Source organism: Saccoglossus kowalevskii, chromosome 1 (genome assembly GCF_978046115.1).
Source record: "Saccoglossus kowalevskii chromosome 1, keSacKowa6.1, whole genome shotgun sequence".
Classification (NCBI taxonomy): Eukaryota; Metazoa; Hemichordata; class Enteropneusta; family Harrimaniidae; genus Saccoglossus; species Saccoglossus kowalevskii.
Window position 1 is genome coordinate 33,401,314 of NC_140641.1, and position 23,308 is coordinate 33,424,621.

The 23,308-nt window shown below is 34.4% G+C and overlaps 1 protein-coding gene across 1 annotated transcript in view; it reads right to left on the minus strand.

The window, feature by feature from the left end:
- The window catches only part of LOC100367190 (serine/threonine-protein kinase PAK 1-like), a 30,593-nt gene extending 7,285 nt beyond the window's left edge, over positions 1 to 23,308 (minus strand). Inside the window, exons 1-9 of the mRNA XM_085500907.1 lie at positions 22,965 to 23,308; positions 8,169 to 8,385; positions 7,404 to 7,489; positions 5,529 to 5,694; positions 5,120 to 5,175; positions 4,753 to 4,860; positions 4,240 to 4,399; positions 3,867 to 3,979; positions 3,295 to 3,432 (exon numbers count right to left, since the gene is read on the minus strand). Coding sequence (XP_085357033.1) covers positions 3,295 to 3,432; positions 3,867 to 3,979; positions 4,240 to 4,399; positions 4,753 to 4,860; positions 5,120 to 5,175; positions 5,529 to 5,694; positions 7,404 to 7,489; positions 8,169 to 8,346 — 1,005 coding nt within the window. The 5' untranslated portion in view covers positions 8,347 to 8,385; positions 22,965 to 23,308. The remainder of the gene's footprint in view (positions 1 to 3,294; positions 3,433 to 3,866; positions 3,980 to 4,239; positions 4,400 to 4,752; positions 4,861 to 5,119; positions 5,176 to 5,528; positions 5,695 to 7,403; positions 7,490 to 8,168; positions 8,386 to 22,964) is intronic.

Sequence of the window (23,308 nt, forward strand, 5' to 3'; positions counted from 1 at the left end):
CACTATGCACAATAAATGAAAATATCATGTGGCTATCTAGAAACCCCCATGAGTGTGTCACTATGCACAATAAATGAAAATATCATGTGGCTATCTAGAAACCCCCATGAGTGTGTCACTATGCACAATAAATGAAAATATCATGTGGCTATCTAGAAACCTCCATGAGTGTGTCACTATGCACAATAAATGAAAATATCATGTGGCTATCTAGAAACCCCCATGAGTGTGTCACTATGCACAATAAATGAAAATATCATGTGGCTATCTAGAAACCCCCATGAGTGTCACTATGCACAATAAATGAAAATATCATGTGGCTATCTAGAAACCCCCATGAGTGTGTCACTATGCACAATAAATGAAAATATCATGTGGCTATCTAGAAACCCCCATGAGTGTGTCATTATGCACAATAAATGAAAATATCATGTGGCTATCTAGAAACCTCCATGAGTGTGTCACTATGCACAATAAATGAAAATATCATGTGGCTATCTAGAAACCCCCATGAGTGTGTCACTATGCACAATAAATGAAAATATCATGTGGCTATCTAGAAACCCCCATGAGTGTGTCACTATGCACAATAAATGAAAATATCATGTGGCTATCTAGAAACCCCCCATGAGTGTGTCACTATGCACAATAAATGAAAATATCATGTGGCTATCTAGAAACCCCCCATGAGTGTGTCACTATGCACAATAAATGAAAATATCATGTGGCTATCTAGAAACCCCCATGAGTGTGTCACTATGCACAATAAATGAAAATATCATGTGGCTATCTAGAAACCTCCATGAGTGTGTCACTATGCACAATAAATGAAAATATCATGTGGCTATCTAGAAACCTCCATGAGTGTGTCACTATGCACAATAAATGAAAATATCATGTGGCTATCTATAAACCCCCCATGAGTGTGTCACTATGCACAATAAATGAAAATATCATGTGGCTATCTATAAACCCCCCATGAGTGTGTCACTATGCACAATAAATGAAAATATCATGTGGCTATCTAGAAACCCCCCATGAGTGTGTCACTATGCACAATAAATGAAAATATCATGTGGCTATCTAGAAACCCCCCATGAGTGTGTCACTATGCACAATAAATGAAAATATCATGTGGCTATCTAGAAACCCCCATGAGTGTGTCACTATGCACAATAAATGAAAATATCATGTGGCTATCTAGAAACCTCCATGAGTATGTCATTATGCACAATAAATGAAAATATCATGTGGCTATCTAGAAACCCCCCCATGAGTGTGTCACTATGCACAATAAATGAAAATATCATGTGGCTATCTAGAAACCTCCATGAGTGTGTCACTATGCACAATAAATGAAAATATCATGTGGCTATCTAGAAACCCCCCATGAGTGTGTCACTATGCACAATAAATGAAAATATCATGTGGCTATCTAGAAACCCCCATGAGTGTGTCACTATGCACAATAAATGAAAATATCATGTGGCTATCTAGAAACCTCCATGAGTGTGTCACTATGCACAATAAATGAAAATATCATGTGGCTATCTAGAAACCTCCATGAGTGTGTCACTATGCACAATAAATGAAAATATCATGTGGCTATCTAGAAACCTCCATGAGTGTGTCACTATGCACAATAAATGAAAATATCATGTGGCTATCTATAAACCCCCCATGAGTGTGTCACTATGCACAATAAATGAAAATATCATGTGGCTATCTATAAACCCCCCATGAGTGTGTCACTATGCACAATAAATGAAAATATCATGTGGCTATCTAGAAACCCCCCATGAGTGTGTCACTATGCACAATAAATGAAAATATCATGTGGCTATCTAGAAACCTCCATGAGTGTGTCACTATGCACAATAAATGAAAATATCATGTGGCTATCTATAAACCCCCCATGAGTGTGTCACTATGCACAATAAATGAAAATATCATGTGGCTATCTATAAACCCCCCATGAGTGTGTCACTATGCACAATAAATGAAAATATCATGTGGCTATCTAGAAACCCCCCATGAGTGTGTCACTATGCACAATAAATGAAAATATCATGTGGCTATCTAGAAACCCCCCATGAGTGTGTCACTATGCACAATAAATGAAAATATCATGTGGCTATCTAGAAACCCCCCATGAGTGTGTCACTATGCACAATAAATGAAAATATCATGTGGCTATCTACAAACCCCCATGAGTGTGTCACTATGCACAATAAATGAAAATATCATGTGGCTATCTAGAAACCTCCATGAGTATGTCATTATGCACAATAAATGAAAATATCATGTGGCTATCTAGAAACCCCCCATGAGTGTGTCACTATGCACAATAAATGAAAATATCATGTGGCTATCTAGAAACCTCCATGAGTGTGTCACTATGCACAATAAATGAAAATATCATGTGGCTATCTAGAAACCCCCCATGAGTGTGTCACTATGCACAATAAATGAAAATATCATGTGGCTATCTAGAAACCCCCATGAGTGTGTCACTATGCACAATAAATGAAAATATCATGTGGCTATCTAGAAACCTCCATGAGTGTGTCACTATGCACAATAAATGAAAATATCATGTGGCTATCTAGAAACCTCCATGAGTGTGTCACTATGCACAATAAATGAAAATATCATGTGGCTATCTAGAAACCTCCATGAGTGTGTCACTATGCACAATAAATGAAAATATCATGTGGCTATCTAGAAACCTCCATGAGTGTGTCACTATGCACAATAAATGAAAATATCATGTGGCTATCTAGAAACCCCCATGAGTGTGTCACTATGCACAATAAATGAAAATATCATGTGGCTATCTAGAAACCTCCATGAGTGTGTCACTATGCACAATAAATGAAAATATCATGTGGCTATCTAGAAACCTCCATGAGTATGTCATTATGCACAATAAATGAAAATATCATGTGGCTATCTAGAAACCTCCATGAGTGTGTCACTATGCACAATAAATGAAAATATCATGTGGCTATCTAGAAACCCCCATGAGTGTGTCACTATGCACAATAAATGAAAATATCATGTGGCTATCTAGAAACCCCCATGAGTGTGTCACTATGCACAATAAATGAAAATATCATGTGGCTATCTAGAAACCCCCATGAGTGTGTCACTATGCACAATAAATGAAAATATCATGTGGCTATCTAGAAACCTCCATGAGTGTGTCACTATGCACAATAAATGAAAATATCATGTGGCTATCTAGAAACCCCCATGAGTGTGTCACTATGCACAATAAGTGTAAATACTCACCCAAAGTTCATCTTTCACAAGGTAGCTATCCAGATAGTTGACTATATTAGGGTTTTTATTCTCTCTCATTACTAGGATTTCATTAATAATCAATTCTTTCTTTGGTTGTTGTTGAAGATTCATCTGTTTAATTGCTACCTAGAAAACAGACATAACATATAGGTTTTATATATAGAAAAGGTAAAAAAAAGTCTGCATCAAATTTTAGTCAATAGAGGTGAAGTCACCTCAATCATTCAAAGTCTTCTCAGGTACAGTATTTAAATCAATATACAAACATATAAAACAATCACAAGATGACCTAGCAAAGCAATTCTCTGTAAACTGAAATATTGAAATGATCTTTATGCTGAACAGAACTAAAAACTGAATTTAGCACACTAAACATTATGGTAGAGAAGAGGTTTTGTTCATTTTCAGTTTATCTAAGACATATATTTATTCCAGTTTATTTATTCAATTTATTAATGAACGTAACAAATACTAAATAGAACAAGCCAACACTAGAGATCAATATTCATCAGAATTGAGGGGGGGACTCATTAAATACAGATAGATGATTTGTCCCTTACCTCCTGCCCTGTGGCTATGTCAATTGCAGTATATACAGTTCCTGAGGCACCCTGTCCAATCTTTTCAAATCGATTATATTTTCTATTTGGATCACCAACACTAACAATAGTACCTGAAATGAATGAAAGAGCAATGTACTGTCATTTGCATCACAAGAATTTCAAGGAAACAGAGTAGTTTTAGTGACTGAAGCAGAAGTTTTTAATACAGCATCATTTATAAATTTCCCTAGAAAATAACAGTGTTTTGCTAATTTACATAACAATTTAATATGTTAATCACCTATGATGTTTCATTGTTATGCTAAGTGAGCTATATATTGTTTACTCTAGGTAAACCCGGTATGTAATCAAACAATGTCTTCATACGTACGTAATTTTTCAAGAATTTCTTCATCAGTCATTTTCTTTTTCTTGGGTTTTTCTGTTTTGGTTTTATCCCCAGCTGCCTGGGCTGTGCCGTTAGCAGATGCAGCGTCTTGACCAGAAGGCTCCGGTTGAGGTTGTGTGTCTATCATCGACCGGGTATACAACTAAACATGAAATAGGAAAAAAATAGTTAAATCCTGATTGATTGGTCATTCATTTTCAAAGTTTTTGTTCTCACAATTCTGAGTATAATGACAGGGTTTAAAATTCATGGATTCGCTATCGAGACAATGAATTCTGTTTTACATGTTCATATCAATTTGATTTAGTGTATCTGACGTAACAGCAAAAACAGAAAAATTAAAACCCAGTGAATACTTATTGCATTTACAGTATAATGGCATGATGACATCATTATGTCAGTCACTTTTTTTTCATAATGAACTGAAACATTGGGACAGACATTTTCGTTTACATCCAAACTGCTTATTATTCAAACTATTTTTATTTACAATACCTTTGATTTAGTATAATCCGGCCGTGGTGCAATAACTGGTGGTTTGGCATTCTCGCTGTCCTCTTCCTCATTGTCAGGTACTACAGGAATATCAGGAGGCTTGAACTTCTAAAATTATAAATATAGTGTTCAGTGTTACCATGGAAACTACAGATATGTGGTCATAATGAATCAATACAATACTATGCAAATTTCAGTGTTTTTTCTGTTACAAATACGTAATACTGTCATTGGTATAGAATACGGATGAATAACATCATCCTAAATGGTCTAGTTTATGGTTGCTTGTAATTAGGATCATAAAGTTCTGAATGTAAAAGTATTGGGTTTATCATGATTCGTGAACTGAAATTCTGAGGCTACTTACAGGTGTGATGACAGCTTGTGTGTTAAATGTATCAGCTAAACTTGGTTTACTGGAGGCTGTGATAATATAAATAAAATCAATTATATATGCATGGCATGTGATGAAAATCACACAGGACATTAAAATAACGAGGGCTCAGTGGAGCATTGGACTTAATCACACAGCTAGAAGGACAAACAGACAAAGCATTTTATCACACAGGATCACAAATAAATATACCAAGCAGAAAACGTGCATTCAAGCTTGATGTTGTCAGATCATATTTTCTGACTAGATTAAAAAACTATGACAATAGATTTGTTCACAACAACAAGAACAATAGTATCCCATGGTACTATGCTTGGGAGTTAGGAGGCCTGTTTTAACAAATAAAAATAAAATAATTTAAAAGTAAATGTCGAAAACTTACGAACAAGAGTTGCTTTTGATACAGTCATAAACTTCTGATCCTGATCCTTTGTATTGGAAGAATCATAAAATTTCAAAACATCTAAGACAGCTTGCGGGTTCTTTTTTTGCTCTGTCACACTAATATTGGATGTTTGCAGTAATCTGGCCCATTGATCCGGCATACCCTGTCAATTCAAAAACAGATTTGTAATACACATATCATTCTACACATAGCACAGTTACACTAATATTGGATGTTTGCAGTTATCTGGTCCATTGATCCGGCATACCATGTCAATTCAAATACAGATTTGTAATACACGTATCATTTTACACATAACACAGTTACACTAATATTGGATATTTGCTGTTATCTGGCCCATTGATCTGGCATATCCTTTCAATTCAAATACAAATTTGTAATACGCATATCATTCTACACATAGCACAGTTACACTAATATTGAATGTTTGCAGTAATCTGGCCCATTGATTTGGCATACCATTTCAATTCAAATACAGATTTGTAATACACATATCATTCTACACATAGCACAGTTACACCACTAATATTGGATGTTTGCAGTAATCTGGTCCACTGATTTGGCATACCCTGTCAATTCAAATACAGATTTGTAATACACGTATCATTCTACACATAGCACAGTTACACTAATATTGGATGTTTGCAGTAATCTGGTCCACTGATTTGGCATACCCTGTCAATTCAAATACAGATTTGTAATACACGTATCATTCTACACATACATGTAGCACAGTTACACTAATATTGGATGTTTGCAGTAATCTGGCCCATTGATTTGGCATACCCTGTCAATTCAAATACAGATTTGTAATACGCATATCATTCTACACATAGCACAGTTACACTAATATTGAATGTTTGCAGTTATCTGGTCCATTGATTTGGCATACCATTTCAATTCAAATACAGATTTGTAATACACGTATCATTCTACACATAACACAGTTACACTAATATTGAATGTTTGCAGTTATCTGGTCCATTGATTTGGCATACCATTTCAATTCAAATACAGATTTGTAATACACGTATCATTCTACACATAACACAGTTACACTAATATTGAATGTTTGCAGTAATCTGGCCCATTGATTTGGCATACCATTTCAATTCAAATACAGATTTGTAATACACGTATCATTCTACACATAGCACAGTTACACTAATATTGGATGTTTGCAGTTATCTGGCCCATTGATTTGGCATACCCTTTCAATTCAAATACAGATTTGTAATACGCATATCATTCTACACATAGCACAGTTACACTAATATTGAATGTTTGCAGTAATCTGGCCCACTGATCTGGCATACCATGTCAATTCATTGTAATACATGTATCATTCTACACATGATATTCTTGTCAACAAATGCCTACAGAATTATTTATTTTAATGGAAACTAATAACAGGTGAAAAGGCTCTGCTGTCTTTGCAGGGTCTTTGTCTTCCACAAAACAAAGTTGATAATGTTCTGTACGATGAGATAACTATTTGCCAGGGTTATTATTGTTCCCATTGTTTCTTTGGTTGTTGCCATAGCAATTACATTTCTTATCTTGTTACAAATCTCATGAAGATCAACCCATGGTTCCTACATACTAAATATCAAAACAGTTGAATTGGTAGTTTTCAAGGAGCAGTCGAAAATAAAATTGTTGACTGACAACAAACGAACAAACAAACGGACTGACAACAGTGACAGACAATCACCTATATGAACAGCTCAACTCAGTAACAGCTGAGCTGAACAGGTCAAAAATGAGTGAACAATCTCAATTTCACAGAAACACAGAAAGCGAAAATGAAACACAGATATGACATCATTACCATGATGTAAGCATACTTACAGTAAATTCTCCAGTTTCCTGATCAAAACCAACATGTACAGTATGTTCAAAACTGGTGGGTAACGAAATCTCTGGTTTCTGTCTTCCTACAAGACGAATAAATTGAAGAAATTGTTGTATATACATGAATGTACCCAGTGGTGGTGGTGGCACGTAGCACGTAGGGGGGAGGGTGTCTAGATTTCAAAATTATTAAGGGGGAACATGCCCCCGAACCCCCTTGTAAGGTCGCGGCTTTGGTACAAGCTTGGTGCACAGATCTCTGTGGATTTCTCAGAGAACTGCATCGCCACAACACTACATACATTCTGATTGGTTAATAACAGACTTGACCTATAAGTCAAAGGACGCTGTTGCAAGTCAAATTGTGCAAGAAAACATCATGGGGGAAACTGCTTGCATTGAGCTTTTACAACAAAGATACTGATAAAGATCTTGAATTGATTGTTTTCCCACATACATGTACTCTAGTAATTTTTACATCATAAATGTTGATACATAATCAATTTTGTAATAAATGCATGTATTTTTTGTCACCGTTTCTGTTCCATAGAAGTCGCAGCTTTTAAAAATGATTTTATGGTACCTATACCCACCCAGCTATCAATAATTTATCTTCCACTAAACAATTACTACTCTTCAAATCTGTTTAAAACCAAACTTGGTTACATCTGAAAACTGTTTTAACAACACAACATTGTCCAGTCTATTGTCAAGGCCCGAGTGCAAACCAAACATTTTCCGTTTTTGGTCGTTTTAATATACCTTTATCTTCATTTCTCTGTTGCCACGGCATCATTTTTTTCTTTTTCTTCGTCTTTGTAATATCTTCATTTGGAGTGCTAGGAAGTGGTTTGGATCCTGGAACCATCATCGTGGAAGCTGTACTGGTAATGCGTAGCGGAGGAGCGGGGGGACTGTCTTCATGTATCTCATCCGCCATATAGATAGATTATAACCTACTGAAAATACTTCTGTGAGGCTGAAAGAAAACACATTGAATTATAATTAGAATACTAGTAGATACAACTGTACAATAACTGAACTAAGCAATGGGTATGGCCAATTATAAGCTATCAAATTGCAAGTTGAGACCTGCAGGTGAATTTTGAAGCAGTAATTGATAACATCGTATTAGCTGAAAGTGAAAATGATGATTTTTTTTCCATTTCCTCAAAACTATTTGTGTCCACCAATAGCATCTTGTTTTAGTGTCTAATGTCGCCAAGTTTCTGTTTTTAACAGTTAAAAAAATAAACAATATCCAAAATCAAATTAATCTTTTTGTGCATACTTTTCTCTACCATTCATGATTCAAATTAGTTGAGGAAATTCCCAAATGATTTAAGATTTGCTACATAATACAAAAAAAAAAAAAAAAAAAAGCTGAAAAGAAACAAACACGTTGCAATATTGCAATATTGAACAAACCTGTTTTTCAAAGAAAGAGGCGCTTGAGGTCAGCCTGAATGACTGCATGAAAAATCAAATCCAATTTTAACTTTATTTTAATACTCAATAAACAAAGAAATTGGGCAGGACTTAGGCATGCTACAAGTGCAACACACTTATTACACTGTAACAGAGTTCAATTTATGTACTAAAAGTGGGTCAGCATGACTAATAACAATATATTTGATCAGACGATGATATATTATAATGCAATGTACAGTAATAAAACCACATGTACTAAGATCATATACATCAACTTTCAAATAAATCATTGTTATTACACATGACACTGTGTTCAGTAATAAATTTGATTTATGCATCTAATACATAGCAGTCCATTGCAGGTTTATACATACATATTTCATTTCAGCAACCTGCTAGCCCAACATAGTTGAGTGTAACCATTATAGATACAGTACTCATTCCGCCCAACCTCCCGCTTTTATCGCTTTTTTTCCGACCGCTTATCGCTTAATTTCCGACCGCTCGCTGCTTTTCGACCGGAAACCGACCGCTTTTTTTTCGCTCGCTCGCGTTCGCTTTTGTTCGCTCGCTCGCTCGCTTTTGTTCGCTCGCTCGCTCCTGCTATGGCTGGCTTCAGAAACACCGTCCGCTTGCCAACCGAACGCTGGAGTAACAATGACGATTCAAAACACAACGCCTATTGCTTCTCTGTTTTGGAACAAAGACGCCTTCAAATCACTTGACACATTGTAACGTTTGCTAAGCAAGTCAAACTGTGACCTGTATTTACCTATTTAAGTCCTTGTGTGTGTAGTTCAAGCAGCTATATAACTGGTCAATCGCGATATGTATTGAGTACTAGTATTTGTGTGTTGTGTTTGTGTTTCTGTGTGTGATTTTGACTAAATTTATTCCGAACGGCGCTCAAAATAATTTGACACTTTGTTATTTGCGAACGCAACTCACACTATGACCCTTACTCAATTTGCACAAGTAATACGAATGCTATAGTTCAGAAAATCTTTTGGTTAACTTTTGCTCGTGTCTGGGTGCGCAAAACAAAACTGCACATATAATTATCGCATAGCTGAATTTCTACAATCAATTAGACTTAAACTAATAGTATAATGACTGTGACGATTAATCGCTTGTCTGAGTACATGCGACGACGAATTATTAGATTGGCAGCAGCCGAACAAAAAATGAAAGATCTCGGAACAGTTAATTTGTTGAGGAAAACAAAACAAACGCAGCCAGTGATACATTTTGAAAACAAAAATACAAAATAAACGCAATCAGAGGCGCCGACCACGCGCGTTGGAAATAAATAAAACGTGTTGTGACAGTCTCACCAAACTCTTTCACTCACGCAATATAATTATGTTATTTCCCAAAGCACTTATATTTAATACATTGACGAAAAACACCGCAAGAAAAATGTAAATCAGGCTTGTAATTACTAGTAACTCTACTCGAACGCAATGTTGATCACTGTAAAACTGGATAAATTCGAATCGTCATCAAATTCAAAATTCAAGCGATCTCGATGTTTAGAAAGACAAAAACAACACCATATTAGAGTGCAAAAAAAGTTAGCAGAAAAGAACGAGAAGTGCATGTGGGAAAGCGATGAGTGAACTCGAGGAAAATTATGCTGATGTGAGAACAAGCTATATACCCGCGGAGTACTCGCTAAAACATCGAGAAAATGTGCCATTTCAAAGGGCACCCTTACAAATAATGTCTGCGATTGTGTGAACATGATAACGTGCAAACAAGGAACAGAGCTTGTGGTCCACAAGGAAACTTAGCGATGACGCAGTTAGATGTTGAAAACAGAGACTCCTTCGATCTCATATAAGCAGATTCACGTGGATGTATCATTTTCAACTATTACCAACAACGCTATGACAATAAAGACATTGTGAAATTCTTTTGTTTTTATGTAGAAAAATACAGTAATTTTACCAAGTAAAATCATATTTATTAAAATTGTTGTTCATACATGAGTTGTCGAACACACTACATAGTTTGTAATTTCATCCAGCTCCTTTCAGTCACGATTCAAGACAAATAAAAGGCACAAATATAGATAATATAGCAAATTATTTTTTTCTGTAATATTCGTGTGTAATCAGTAATTATGAAAAAAAAATTATGGGTACATATGGAATAGATTTTGTTATGAATTATTCTTAATATCAATTTCTAAATTATTTTGTCAAAATCAGTTGTTTTTTTTCAGGTTTTTTCCCCCAAAACGAAAGAATTTCATAATGTCGGGAACAAGAAGTTTTTTTTTTATTATTATTTATTGGGAACGAAAAGTCTTTATCGTAGTGCTTCGCCTCGGTTGACAATGAGCTCTTCGGGTCGCTAAAACTGTATGTCCACCTCTGTTGGGGTGAACATTTGTATATTATACTGAATAAATCTTAGAACAGAAATGGTGGCACTCAATCATGGCAATCTTCCAGGTCATCGTTCAAAAGATTTCGGAGGCAAATTTAATCTTGAAGGATTGCAGGAAATTGACCCTTACCGATTCATATTTATGAATTAATCGGGATTCAGGTACCATAGTGTTTGTAACAGGAAAAAAAATGCTTTCGCGTGGGATTTTTCATGCAAACATTGTGAATGGTTCCCCGACACTGATTCCTTTTTAACTTTCAATTTTTCTAAGACGCGGCAAACCCTGCTCATGACCGGAGACGTCGTCGAGATGCAGGTGAGATTCCTCTTAGCAACGCGTTCTATTTATTTCCAAAGCATGTGGTCGGCGCCTTTGATTGCGTTTATTTTGTTCTTTTATTCACGTAATCTATCACTGGCAGCGTTTGTTTTGTCGCGTCTCACAACTTAATGTCCAAGCTGACTTTGTTTTGGCTGTAAGTGAACTACGTACAGCTCATGAAAGTATTTCGCCCAGAGTTCGCAAAAAACGGATTAACCTGCAAAATTTGAATCCTTTATTTTATAAAAAATAAAAACAATAATTGTAATTCAACAAGTTTATGTAACGTGTTAGTCCGCTTGCCAGCCGCCTAGTTAAAAAACGCGATCTCCATTGATGTTGGCTTCGACAACTTCGGACAAGTAAGATGGGCGCTGGCCGACATTACATTTGCAAGTATTGTATTTGTTTGACAAATTGTACACTACGGTCATTCTATAACAATCGATTGGTCGTTTTTTTCACAGTCTTACTATTCCTAAAGATATTCTTCAATTGTTATAGGTACCACAGATTTTAACATAACTACAACTTGACCCGTGTTAAACCCAAACCATGCATGCATGACAACCGTCATTTTTCGCTCTCCACCAAAAATAGAATGGTTTTATTTCATATTAGTTGTGTCTGTGTCAGTGCCGTATTTGATTTCACATGTTTGGTTCGATCTTGTTTATGGTGGACATTATTACTATGCGTATGTATTATTACCAATTTTATATGGCCGTGTGATCCACCGTATTTTTTCAACGGTCGTTCTATAAATTTCTGATTGTATTTATTCTTATTTTAACATCATAAAAACAAAAATGATACACTTGTACATGAAACAGTAGGTAATGAACTGTAAATGCGGGCGGTTGCGCTGTCAGGCGAGCAAGCGATTGCGCGAGCGGGTACTTCCGGATTTGCGCGGTCGAAAAAAAAGAGGAAATTGCGCGGTCGAATTGAACAAAGTGAGCGAAAAAAAAGCGATCGAAATCCGGAAGCGGGCGGGAGGTTGGGCAAAATGAGTACTGTACACTTAATGACATGAATCTATCCTTAATATTATTCATTAATATATTTTAGATATTATAATTTTGATGAAAATATTTGTATGTGCACAGTGCACACAAGTTACATGATTAGACAGAAGTATAACGAGACATTATAAAATACTTTAACAATATCGTCTCCTTCTACATGTAGGACAATTACATGTAGGATAACTTAATTGAATGGTACTGCAGGATTAGTTTGAGTCACTTTACTGCAAATATCAATATATTAATCGATATGGACACGTCACCTCACATCACCAACAATCTCCTCAGGAATTACATGTCATATTACAACATCGAAACCAGGAAGTTGTTGTCATTCGAGAATATAAATCATATAATTACCGAGCAAATATTTAAAATTTCAATCGTGTACTGCTAAATTGACGAAACTATGTAACTGCCAATTACTAAATTGACCACACCTATATGTAGGTCAAACTATGTGCAAACCGCTGCTCGTAAATGAACTGTACATCAATAAGCCCGCAGGCATTCAGGTGGGGCAGCTAGGCAATTATGAGTCACCTATTATTGGTACATGGGGTGGGCAGCTAGGCAATTATGAGTCACCTATTATTGGTACATGGGGTGGGCAGCTAGGCAATTATGAGTCACCTATTATTGGTACATGGGGTGGGCAGCTAGGCAATTATGAGTCACCTATTATTGGTACATGGGGTGGGCAGCTAGGCAATTATGAGTCACCTATTATTGGTACATGGGGTGGGCAGCTAGGCAATTATGAGTCACCTATTATTGGTACATGTGGTGGGCAGCTAGGCAATTATGAGTCACCTATTATTGGTACATGGGGTGGGCAGCTAGGCAATTATGAGTCACCTATTATTGGTACATGGGGTGGGCAGCTAGGCAATTATGAGTCACCTATTATTGGTACATGTACATTCTTAATGTACAGAGTTATTAATACAAAATACTAGTAATGTACTTCGTAGAAAGGTATTGAAGAGTAAACTTTACAAATTTTTTTTGTATAAAATATTGGTGTATTTATGTTTTCAAAATATATATATACTCAAAAATGACGAGTTAATATTAACAGAATTTCTATACATTAGTAACTTTTTTTAATTTTTATCTTTAACCACAAAAAGTCAATTCAACAGTTATAATACTGAATAAGTTGTATTGTCAGCAAACTTTAGTTGAATACAAGTAACCTGAGAAGTAGGTAAGGTTCAAAGTTCACTCAGACACAGTAGTACATGTAGCATGAGTAAATAGTTGTTCTATGACTTCAAAATGGCTATACAGGAAATAACTCAGATTTCTGGGATGCAATTGAGACTAATTCTAATGGCAAATGCTTCACATTGAATGTTAGTCTTGTAATATTGTGCATTTTAATTAACGAACAGAGAATTTGACATACAATTTGGTGAATTAATGCCATCCAAAGATAATAAAAACTTATCGAAGACAGTTTATGGAACTGCTCGGTGACATTCAGCTACAGAAAATTCAGATCCAGACATGTAGGTCCTTCCCATGCAGGAGTCTAGCTGATATGCAAAAGTGTGAAATATGAAATTAGCTTTAGTCTTCAACTGTACTATAGAATAGACCTAAATTGTTCTCTTTTACTGATGTCGAGATAACAAAGTAAAAAACAGCCAATGGAAGACATGGCAGAAATATTTTGAAATGAATTGTTAAATTTTGTGGAAGACAAAATTTGCAAATCATGAATTTTGTAGCAGTGAGATGGAGATATTTGTCTACATGGAAATCACACAAAGCAGCAAAGATTTAATGGTTTCTATGGACACATACACAGACATATTTGTAAGTTTCAGTTCATGAGTGTAATGCTAAACTGTTTTCCTGCTCATGAAGAACAGAATGTTGTAACTTGACCTTTCAGTTAGCAAATGTAGAACTGATATCACTACATGCCCATGTAGTATAGGAATTGACCTTATGACCTTCAGTATACAAGTGATATCTTTACAGTGTTATGCTAAGTCAACATCCGGTAACTTATTAAACTAACCAATTAAACTCTAAACCTGCTATATTATACATATGACAATAACTTCAATATTATGCCATGAACTTTAAAAGGGAGGGTGAATACTCAGAATACTCAAAAGGCACCCAGTTTCAAGCACAAAATTTGATAAAACTGCATTAATAATACGACTAACATGGAAAATATGTTTATTTATCTAAGAGAACCTAGGCAAACCTCATTGGTCATCAAGACAATTGCCACTGATGTTTCTGTGAAGTATGAAGTGCTACACGAATAAACTGTATGAATAAATATCTGAATGTGCCACTCTTATAACAATCAAGTACATGTAGGAGGTAAATATTAACTGACACATCTTATGCTTATCAGTAAATTCCACAGAATAATCTTTTGACGTTATTGACAGCATGTACAACAGATCAATTTGAAAAACAGTACCTGAAATCATGTTACAATGTAGTACTATGAAATCAGATTTTGTGTTCAGTTCAAAAAGAGCAAGCTAGATCAATCAACATCTAGAACTACATGTGTTCGACAATAGCTGGATCAATCAAGATCTGAATCTATTCAGCAATAGCTAGACCAATCAATATCTGGATCTATTCAGCAATAGCTAAATCAATCAATATCTGAATATATTCACCAATAGCTAGATCAATCAAGATCTGAATCTATTCAGCATTAGCTAGACCAATCAGGATCTGAATCTATTCAGCAATAGCTACATGTAAATCAATCAAGATCTGGATCTATTCAGCAATAGCTAGATCAATTAAGATCTGGATCTATTCAGCAATAGCTAGATCAATTAAGATCTAAATCTATTCAGCAATAGCTAAATCAATCAATATCTGAATCTATTCACCAATAGTTAGATCAATCAAGATCTGAATCTATTCAGCAATAGCTAGATCAATCAAGATCTGAATCTATTCAGCAATAGCTAGATCAATCAAGATCTGAATCTATTCAGCAATAGCTAAATCAATCAATATCTGAATCTATTCACCAATAGTTAGATCAATCAAGATCTGGATCTATTCAGCAATAGCTAGATCAATCAAGATCTGGATCTATTCAGCAATAGCTAGATCAATCAAGATCTGAATCTATTCAGCAATAGCTAGACCAATCAAGATCTGAATCTATTCAGCAATAGCTAGATCAATCAAGATCTGAATCTATTCAGCAATAGCTAGACCAATCAAGATCTGAATCTATTCAGCAATAGCTAGATCAATCAAGATCTGAATCTATTCAGCAATGGCTGGATCAATCAAGATCTGGATCTATTCAGCAATGGCTGGATCAATCAAGATCTGGATCTATTCAGCAATGGCTGGATCAATCAAGATCTGAATCTATTCAGCAATAGCTAGATCAATCAAGATCTGAATCTATTCAGCAATGGCTGGATCAATCAAGATCTGGATCTATTCAGCAATAGCTAGACAGATACAATTGCTATTCCAATCTCTATCAAGCAATGGTTTGGGCTATCAATATAACCAGTGTACATGAATTTCAAGAAACTGTCCCGAGGAGCTTACATGATGCTAAGCTATGCAGCTGACATTAACTAGGTATTCATATCAAATGTAAAAAACCCATATCTGCACAAAAACAGGGAAATGAAGTTGCAGACATAACAAAGCAGTTTTACAAATATTTAAGTGATATGCTAAATATTTATAATGTTCATAAATTCACTTTTGAAAAATATGACCTGATGGATTCATGTATATTTCAAATAATCATTTCGCCAGAATAGTAATATTATAGAGTTAAAAGATTTAGTGGTAAAAGCAGTGTAATTTCAATTAACCCAGTCTAAATTTAATTTGCCAGTGGCAACTGGAAAGGCATTAGGCTAGAGACTTAGTTTAACCAATCTTTCTGTTTTTTAAAAACATTAACTGGACTGTTTTTGATACTGGATTATTCACTTTAGGGCAATTTGAAACCCGCACATCTGGAAAAAATTTAAATCATTAAGTTGGCAACTACAGGTTAATCTAATTAGGAATACTTAGACAATAGGTATGCCACCTGAAACCAAACAACCATTTATTAATACAAGAGATTAGTGATTAATCCATTGAATAATTCATCAGCAGACTAGGTAAGCAGGATTAGCACTGATTTCTCACACTGAATTAGATTAGGATTTTAACCACTACAAAATAAATGCATGTGATCTATTGTTTTATTTTTTCAAAATATGTACACTCATGGTTTTAAATAACCAAAAATGTCAATCATGAACTTTCAAGTCATCCACTATAATATAGTTGCATTCACACTTTGTATTATATGTGTCGAGGCGAGATGCAAATCATAGGTGTGTTAGTTACATAAGTTGAATTGTCTAGTTAGACATCAAAATGTTTTCTATAATTATTATTCCATTTGCTGTATTATTTCTGTGCAGCAATAGCTTTGATGTTTAGTTTAGATTATTCGTATTCATATTATATCCTTATGACGTTATTATCATGATCAGTGATTGGTTTAGAACCGACCTATCACAACTTGAATTTCGTGTCATGTGACACTGGAGATCCTCGCGCCATTATTATCGTTGTTATTATTTTTTGTTGATGTTTCAAGCCGATATTTCCTGTTTCGTAATTCAATAAATGTCAATCCTGACATGAAACTTTCCGACTTCAATAATTGTTCCGAACTATAGTATACAGTGGCTATACTTCGAGCCTAATCACAGCCACAATATGCACAACATCTCTCACTCTCATCTCTCACAAGCTAAATGTGACCAGCTTTTGAGACCCAGTCTAGAAATTTAGCATGAGCTACATGTAACGAAGTGTGTGTGAACAGTCAACCCTCGCTAATCAGAAATATCAGTGATGTTGACTCTATTCTTGCTGTTTTATGTAACTTTCTGAATTTGCATTGTTATTGTTTCATAATCAGAAACAAAAATGTACATCTCTGATTTTTTACTGTACTGAGTGGTTTGGCATATTCTTTGTGAGTTTGCTCATCACTATACAGCCCATACTAAAATGTGCCCCCCTCCCCCCTGTGGAAGTACACAACTGAGCCTATTCGATATGCAAACATATGAAATTAGCTTTAATCTTTGACCGTACTACAGCGTAGCCTAAACACAGTCCAAATTTGATTTCTAGATTCCGATGGATCTGATTTCTCATGAACTGTACCAAAATTCGAAATCTACAAATCATACAAAGTGTGAATTCAACTTTAAAGAAAATACAAATTTATTATGCACAAAATAATAACTAGGCTTAATTCATAACATATAATTTGCCACAATATGGGTACTAGAGATATGGATACCTGAAACACTGCATTTATTGATATCATAGTGAAACAGGAAGTTGGTAAATAAATACATGTTATCATCAAGTATACTATACACTAATTTATCAATATGTTTTTAGCTCCATGGTTTGCCGAAAAAAAACACTTGGGGAATACATCAGCTGATATCATCAAGTAAGTAACAGGATACTGTCAGTAAATGAAGAACCCTAAAACCCTAAATGTGAATATGTAATATACATAGTAGGGTATAGTAAGGAACTATGCTATGTTTATTATATTTACATGAATACGTTTCATAATTGGGAAATGTATGACAATATCAGTTACTAAATATCTCCCACACTCTTATTGTCAGCCATATTTTGAGTCTACCATACAACTCAATTATTAGTTAAATGTTGAATTACTTGAAAAACATTTGGCATTATGGTACAAATTCACAGCCTAATGAGACTGTGAATTAATTCCCTCAGAAACTGTTGCTGCAGCTATAACTAAAGTTCAACAAATGTTAAATAGGACAAAAATGTATAGGTGAAATTGGAAATTGTTGCCATTAATTGGTGTTTTTCAATTATGGAGCTTGTGGTAAGCTTCATTGTATATTTTATGAAACGTGCAAGACATTAGTTACTATTTATTACAATTAACAGACATGTGTCTCTGTTCTATGAATGAGACAATGTATCGCAACTTGTAATTCTTGAATAAAGTATTAGAAGTATTGCATCATAAAATTAACCTGATACCTACAAATCTGAAATTATTAAATTAAATTCATTAGTTTATGACTAGGTGAGTTGACCACTGACTAACACCACAATTCAAGTTCAAATCTAGAGTCCCATTAATAGATATTTTGAATATGTATGCAGCTGTTCCGAACATTGTTAAAATTGAGATATTATCTCATATCTGGTACATTCTGTGATGTAGATATAAGCTGGTATCCGGTCACAATGCCCAGCTGTACACTGTGACAAGAATGAAATATGTGCATTTCAATAGCATTTACAATATAATAAATCAACTTGTACAGTTCTCTTGATTGCGACCAATCTGATCGCCATAGTGATCAAATTTGATGAATGTGATTAAAATTTTATGTGTATTTATCCAGCATGTTTTCATGGGGTAAAATACAATAAAGAAGAGAATCATACGTTGCGTAATTACTGTATATCATATATGCTTGAATAAATATCAGAATTTTTACCTTATTGTTTATTCTTGGTAGTTTATTATGTATGTGTAAAACATAATGGCGACCAACAATTTTGAACTTGGCTACTAAATTTTCCAGTTAGTTGGTTGCCAACGGCTACTAAAGAAAAAATTATATATTGACGGCTGTTGTACCAGACTATCCTTTTAATGTAACCATCTGAATTATCACTATCATTGCTCTAGAATGTATGTAGAATAACATTGTGTTGTCTTATTTACAACATACAATGTAGAAATCATAATGTAGGCTAATCAACGAATAATGATACATTTCTATTAACTTTTTATGTGGCTGACATTTCTAATGCCAAAATATTTGTCCAAATGCATATACTGTATTTGCTCTGTGAGAAGAACTTCTCCAATAGAAGCGCATATAAACCAAAAAAAATTGCATGTGCTGTATTCTGATTCATTGAAATATGAATAATTTTGCACATAGAAAAACATCTGTAATGTACATAAGCACATACACTTCCAATAGATCAAATACGGTATATACGTTTAAATTATATATATTTGGAACTTCATTGGACACATTCGACACACGATTCAGACTCTCCATGCACATATATCATGATGAACTTTATTCTATCACATAATGGCAAATTAAGAATAAATGTGAGAATAATTCCCAAAAAAGTTGCTTTCGTAAGTTGTCCAAATATTTGAGTATGATGTGATGGATATGAAAAAAAAAAACAATTTTGGATGAGAACAAAACAATGTATTCATGCTGTTAATTTTACTGCAACTCATCATAGGAACCATGAACTGATACAATATTTTATCCATTCCTTTGTATTGACTTTTACTGGCTGACTACGCTAAATCTGGCACGTAATGCTCAGAAATTTATGCTTCTTGCATATACTTTTAATTAAATGATGAAATAATAAAATGTCAATGATTTCGCAGACTGTTTCTTGTCCTCCATATACTTTGTTTTAATCACTATTTAATTGCCTGGACTCATTAACCATACCCATATTAAATTACTGTAAATATTCTAATTTAGGCGTAAGTCTAATTTATGTTTTTCATAGTCACTCATGCCTATCCACTAATACAGTGGTTATTGTGAATGGTGTAAATTGGTAGAATCCATTTAGAAAATGATCTGTTATCACCATGACAAGTGTTAAATACTTTGTCAATCCTCAGGATATCTTCCCAAAAAAATACCAATTCCATATTTTTTTTAAAAAAGAATCACGCCTCCAGTGAAATCAATGTAAAAACATTGTACTTCAACATAAATAACTTCTCTGTAATACAATACAAACAAATTCTTAGATATTTTAGGCTGCACCACAAAGTGTTCTGGATTGGTTAATAACTGACTTGACCTATCAGATTCTGGTTAACTCAAGCACGAAAAAAAACATGCCAGATATAATTAAGGGTTTGCAGGCAATAGAAAACATTCACTTTCAATGAAGTTTGACTTTTATTTCAAAACAAGCCAACAAATAGATTTAGAATAATAATCAACATTTGTAACACCTCAAAAACAAATTTATTCGCCTGTGAAACAGCTTGACCAGATTTGTACTACTATCGTTGATCATTTTTGCTACCACGCAATTTCATTTGTGTTCATTTTCATTTGAAACATTTTCTATACTTTTCATTTAATACTAACAAACTTAAAACCAATGCATATCATATTCAAATCACTAAAATATTTATCTAGTTTTTTGTTATCACAAGGAAAACACCAATATATTTTTTTGTTCATGAGACACCTATTTAAGAACCAAATGAAGACCTTCACTCCTAAATTAGAGTGACGCCTGAATTAGAATTAGTACAGTAAGTATATTTTGTGCATGCACAGTTCGTTTTTCAATAATTGCTCTCTACAGGCTGATTTTTTTCTATTTTCCTAGAAATTTTTAACAAAGAATTAATTGACAGTCCTTGTGTTTGAACTCGTAGGCTTATGATCAAGATAGAAAACTGACGATCTGATGGCATTAGTTTGATTCCCCATTAGAATCATAAAAATAAAAACACAATCATCACACAACAGAATGTATAACCTTGTTCCTTATAGCATCAAAAATAACATTCCTTGATAACATTTGGCACTCAAGTGAGACCAACAAAAGAAGAGCGGAGCAGTGTACATGTGTACAAAGTCTGTTAAACCATGCAATTCTCAGTACCTCAAATACAGAGTGTGTGTTTGTTTGATTTGACAGTAACCACATGACTTTTGAACTTCCGGGGTGGACATGTTTTGTGTTCTGCAGTACAAGCACATATAGTGCATGATGTTTTAAGCTGATTGGCAAAGGAAAATGCAATGAACTGCCATTCAGTGACCTAATAAAATTTACACAAATGCAGTTTTCAACATCTTTTTGATTTCATCTCTATTTGACCTTATCTTGTCTATCACTAGAGCACAACTCATCAAAATTTATGGAATATTGGTTGACGAATTAATTAAACCTCAAAACATACCAGTAATGTTAGGAATACAGTTCTTACTACGCTTGTTCGACTGAGAATCTGAAAAAAAAACTATTTCCTCATGTAAACTTATTTTGCCAGGAAAATATTTTTTTTATTCAGCATCCTGTTTCATAATGTGTCAGTTCAGATATGGAACCAAATTCAGATCATCATTAACTTATTATGCAACTTATATTATGTATTACTACTACAGTGAGTCTATTTTTGGCTAAACCGAGTGGAACTCTACCCAAGTTACAAATAAGATTAACATTTTCATTTATGGTACCCAAATATTTCAACATATTTTGATGCAGCGTACAAAACACAGTGAAAATGTTCCAAAGATAAGCACATTTGTATTTGAGGTACTGAGAATTGCTTCCATGGCCTGGATAAACATGGGAGATGTAGACAAATTATAGTATCGATACAGCATAATTATCTCAGTCTGTCCATACATCCAATGTAATTTAGTGAAGTAATGACACAATAAACTATGGTTTGTCCCATTAATTATTATGCTGATTGCTCAGGCTGAGTCAGGTTCTTCATCCTAGGTAGACACTGTGTATTATTTATGCTGACCCAGAAAATTTGGCATTTGACCAAATTGTCAAAGACCAGAGAGAAAAAAAAAAAAAAAAAATTAACAAAATGCTGCCTGTCAAGAGGTTGACAAGTAGCTGGCTAGTAATACACTGGAGAACAGTATTTTATATGTACAAATGTTAGACAATCTACCTACAAAACAATTTTGCAAAAATTACTTAGATTGACAAGACAGTTTTAATATCTTTTGATTAACACACAAAATACTATTTTAGTTTCAATCAGCTGCAATGTGTAGATATGCGGATTCAATGCCAACATTGTGAACAATAAATAATAATAACTTTATTTCTCTACAAGTACCATCTGATCTGAGAGTACTGTATGTTGAAGAGACAAAACATAAATACATTATACAAACAAATAAATAAATAAATAAACAATACATTTATTACAGAGATATTAGTAACTGTTTGTTCTTATTTAAATACATCACAATTCTTGTCACGTTGGCCTTGAATCCCAAACGAAAATCATCTCTGTTTCCTTGCATTATTGGTTGATGACGCATAATAGCAATACAAGACTGTATCTTTATCAGTCCTGCTGTTTTTTATCACACGCCAAAACAGATTAAAATAAACAACTTTACAAAACCATCCGAGTTTGAAAACCCGATTTGTTGGTATTTGTAGAATCACATCACTGCTCGCAAGATCAATAGCACTTACTGGGCGACCAGGAAGTCAAACTAGACAACTAAATCATTGGTAAGAACACGAGTTGGTTAATCAAGACATCCTTACCTGTACTTCTCGAAAGAAGAACCCACATGTAATAGCATTAAGTTACTAGATCTGGCGCTGAAAATCGATCACTGGGGTCAGTTCAAAACTTGCCGAACGTCGACGGTATATACACATGGGAAGTTCCGAGGGAAAGAAGAGATGATCAAAATGGCCGAACTTGTATCCTTCCACGAATGTAGTGCATACACGTTCATTAATATAGTAGTATTGACTCCAAAATGTACCTATTTGATCATGCATATAATGGAAATAGTAACTAGTCATGGAATATAAACAATATGCGCAGAGTTAACATTTCAAACGTTCGTATTCACATTTTCAACGTCTGAGTGATTGGGCGG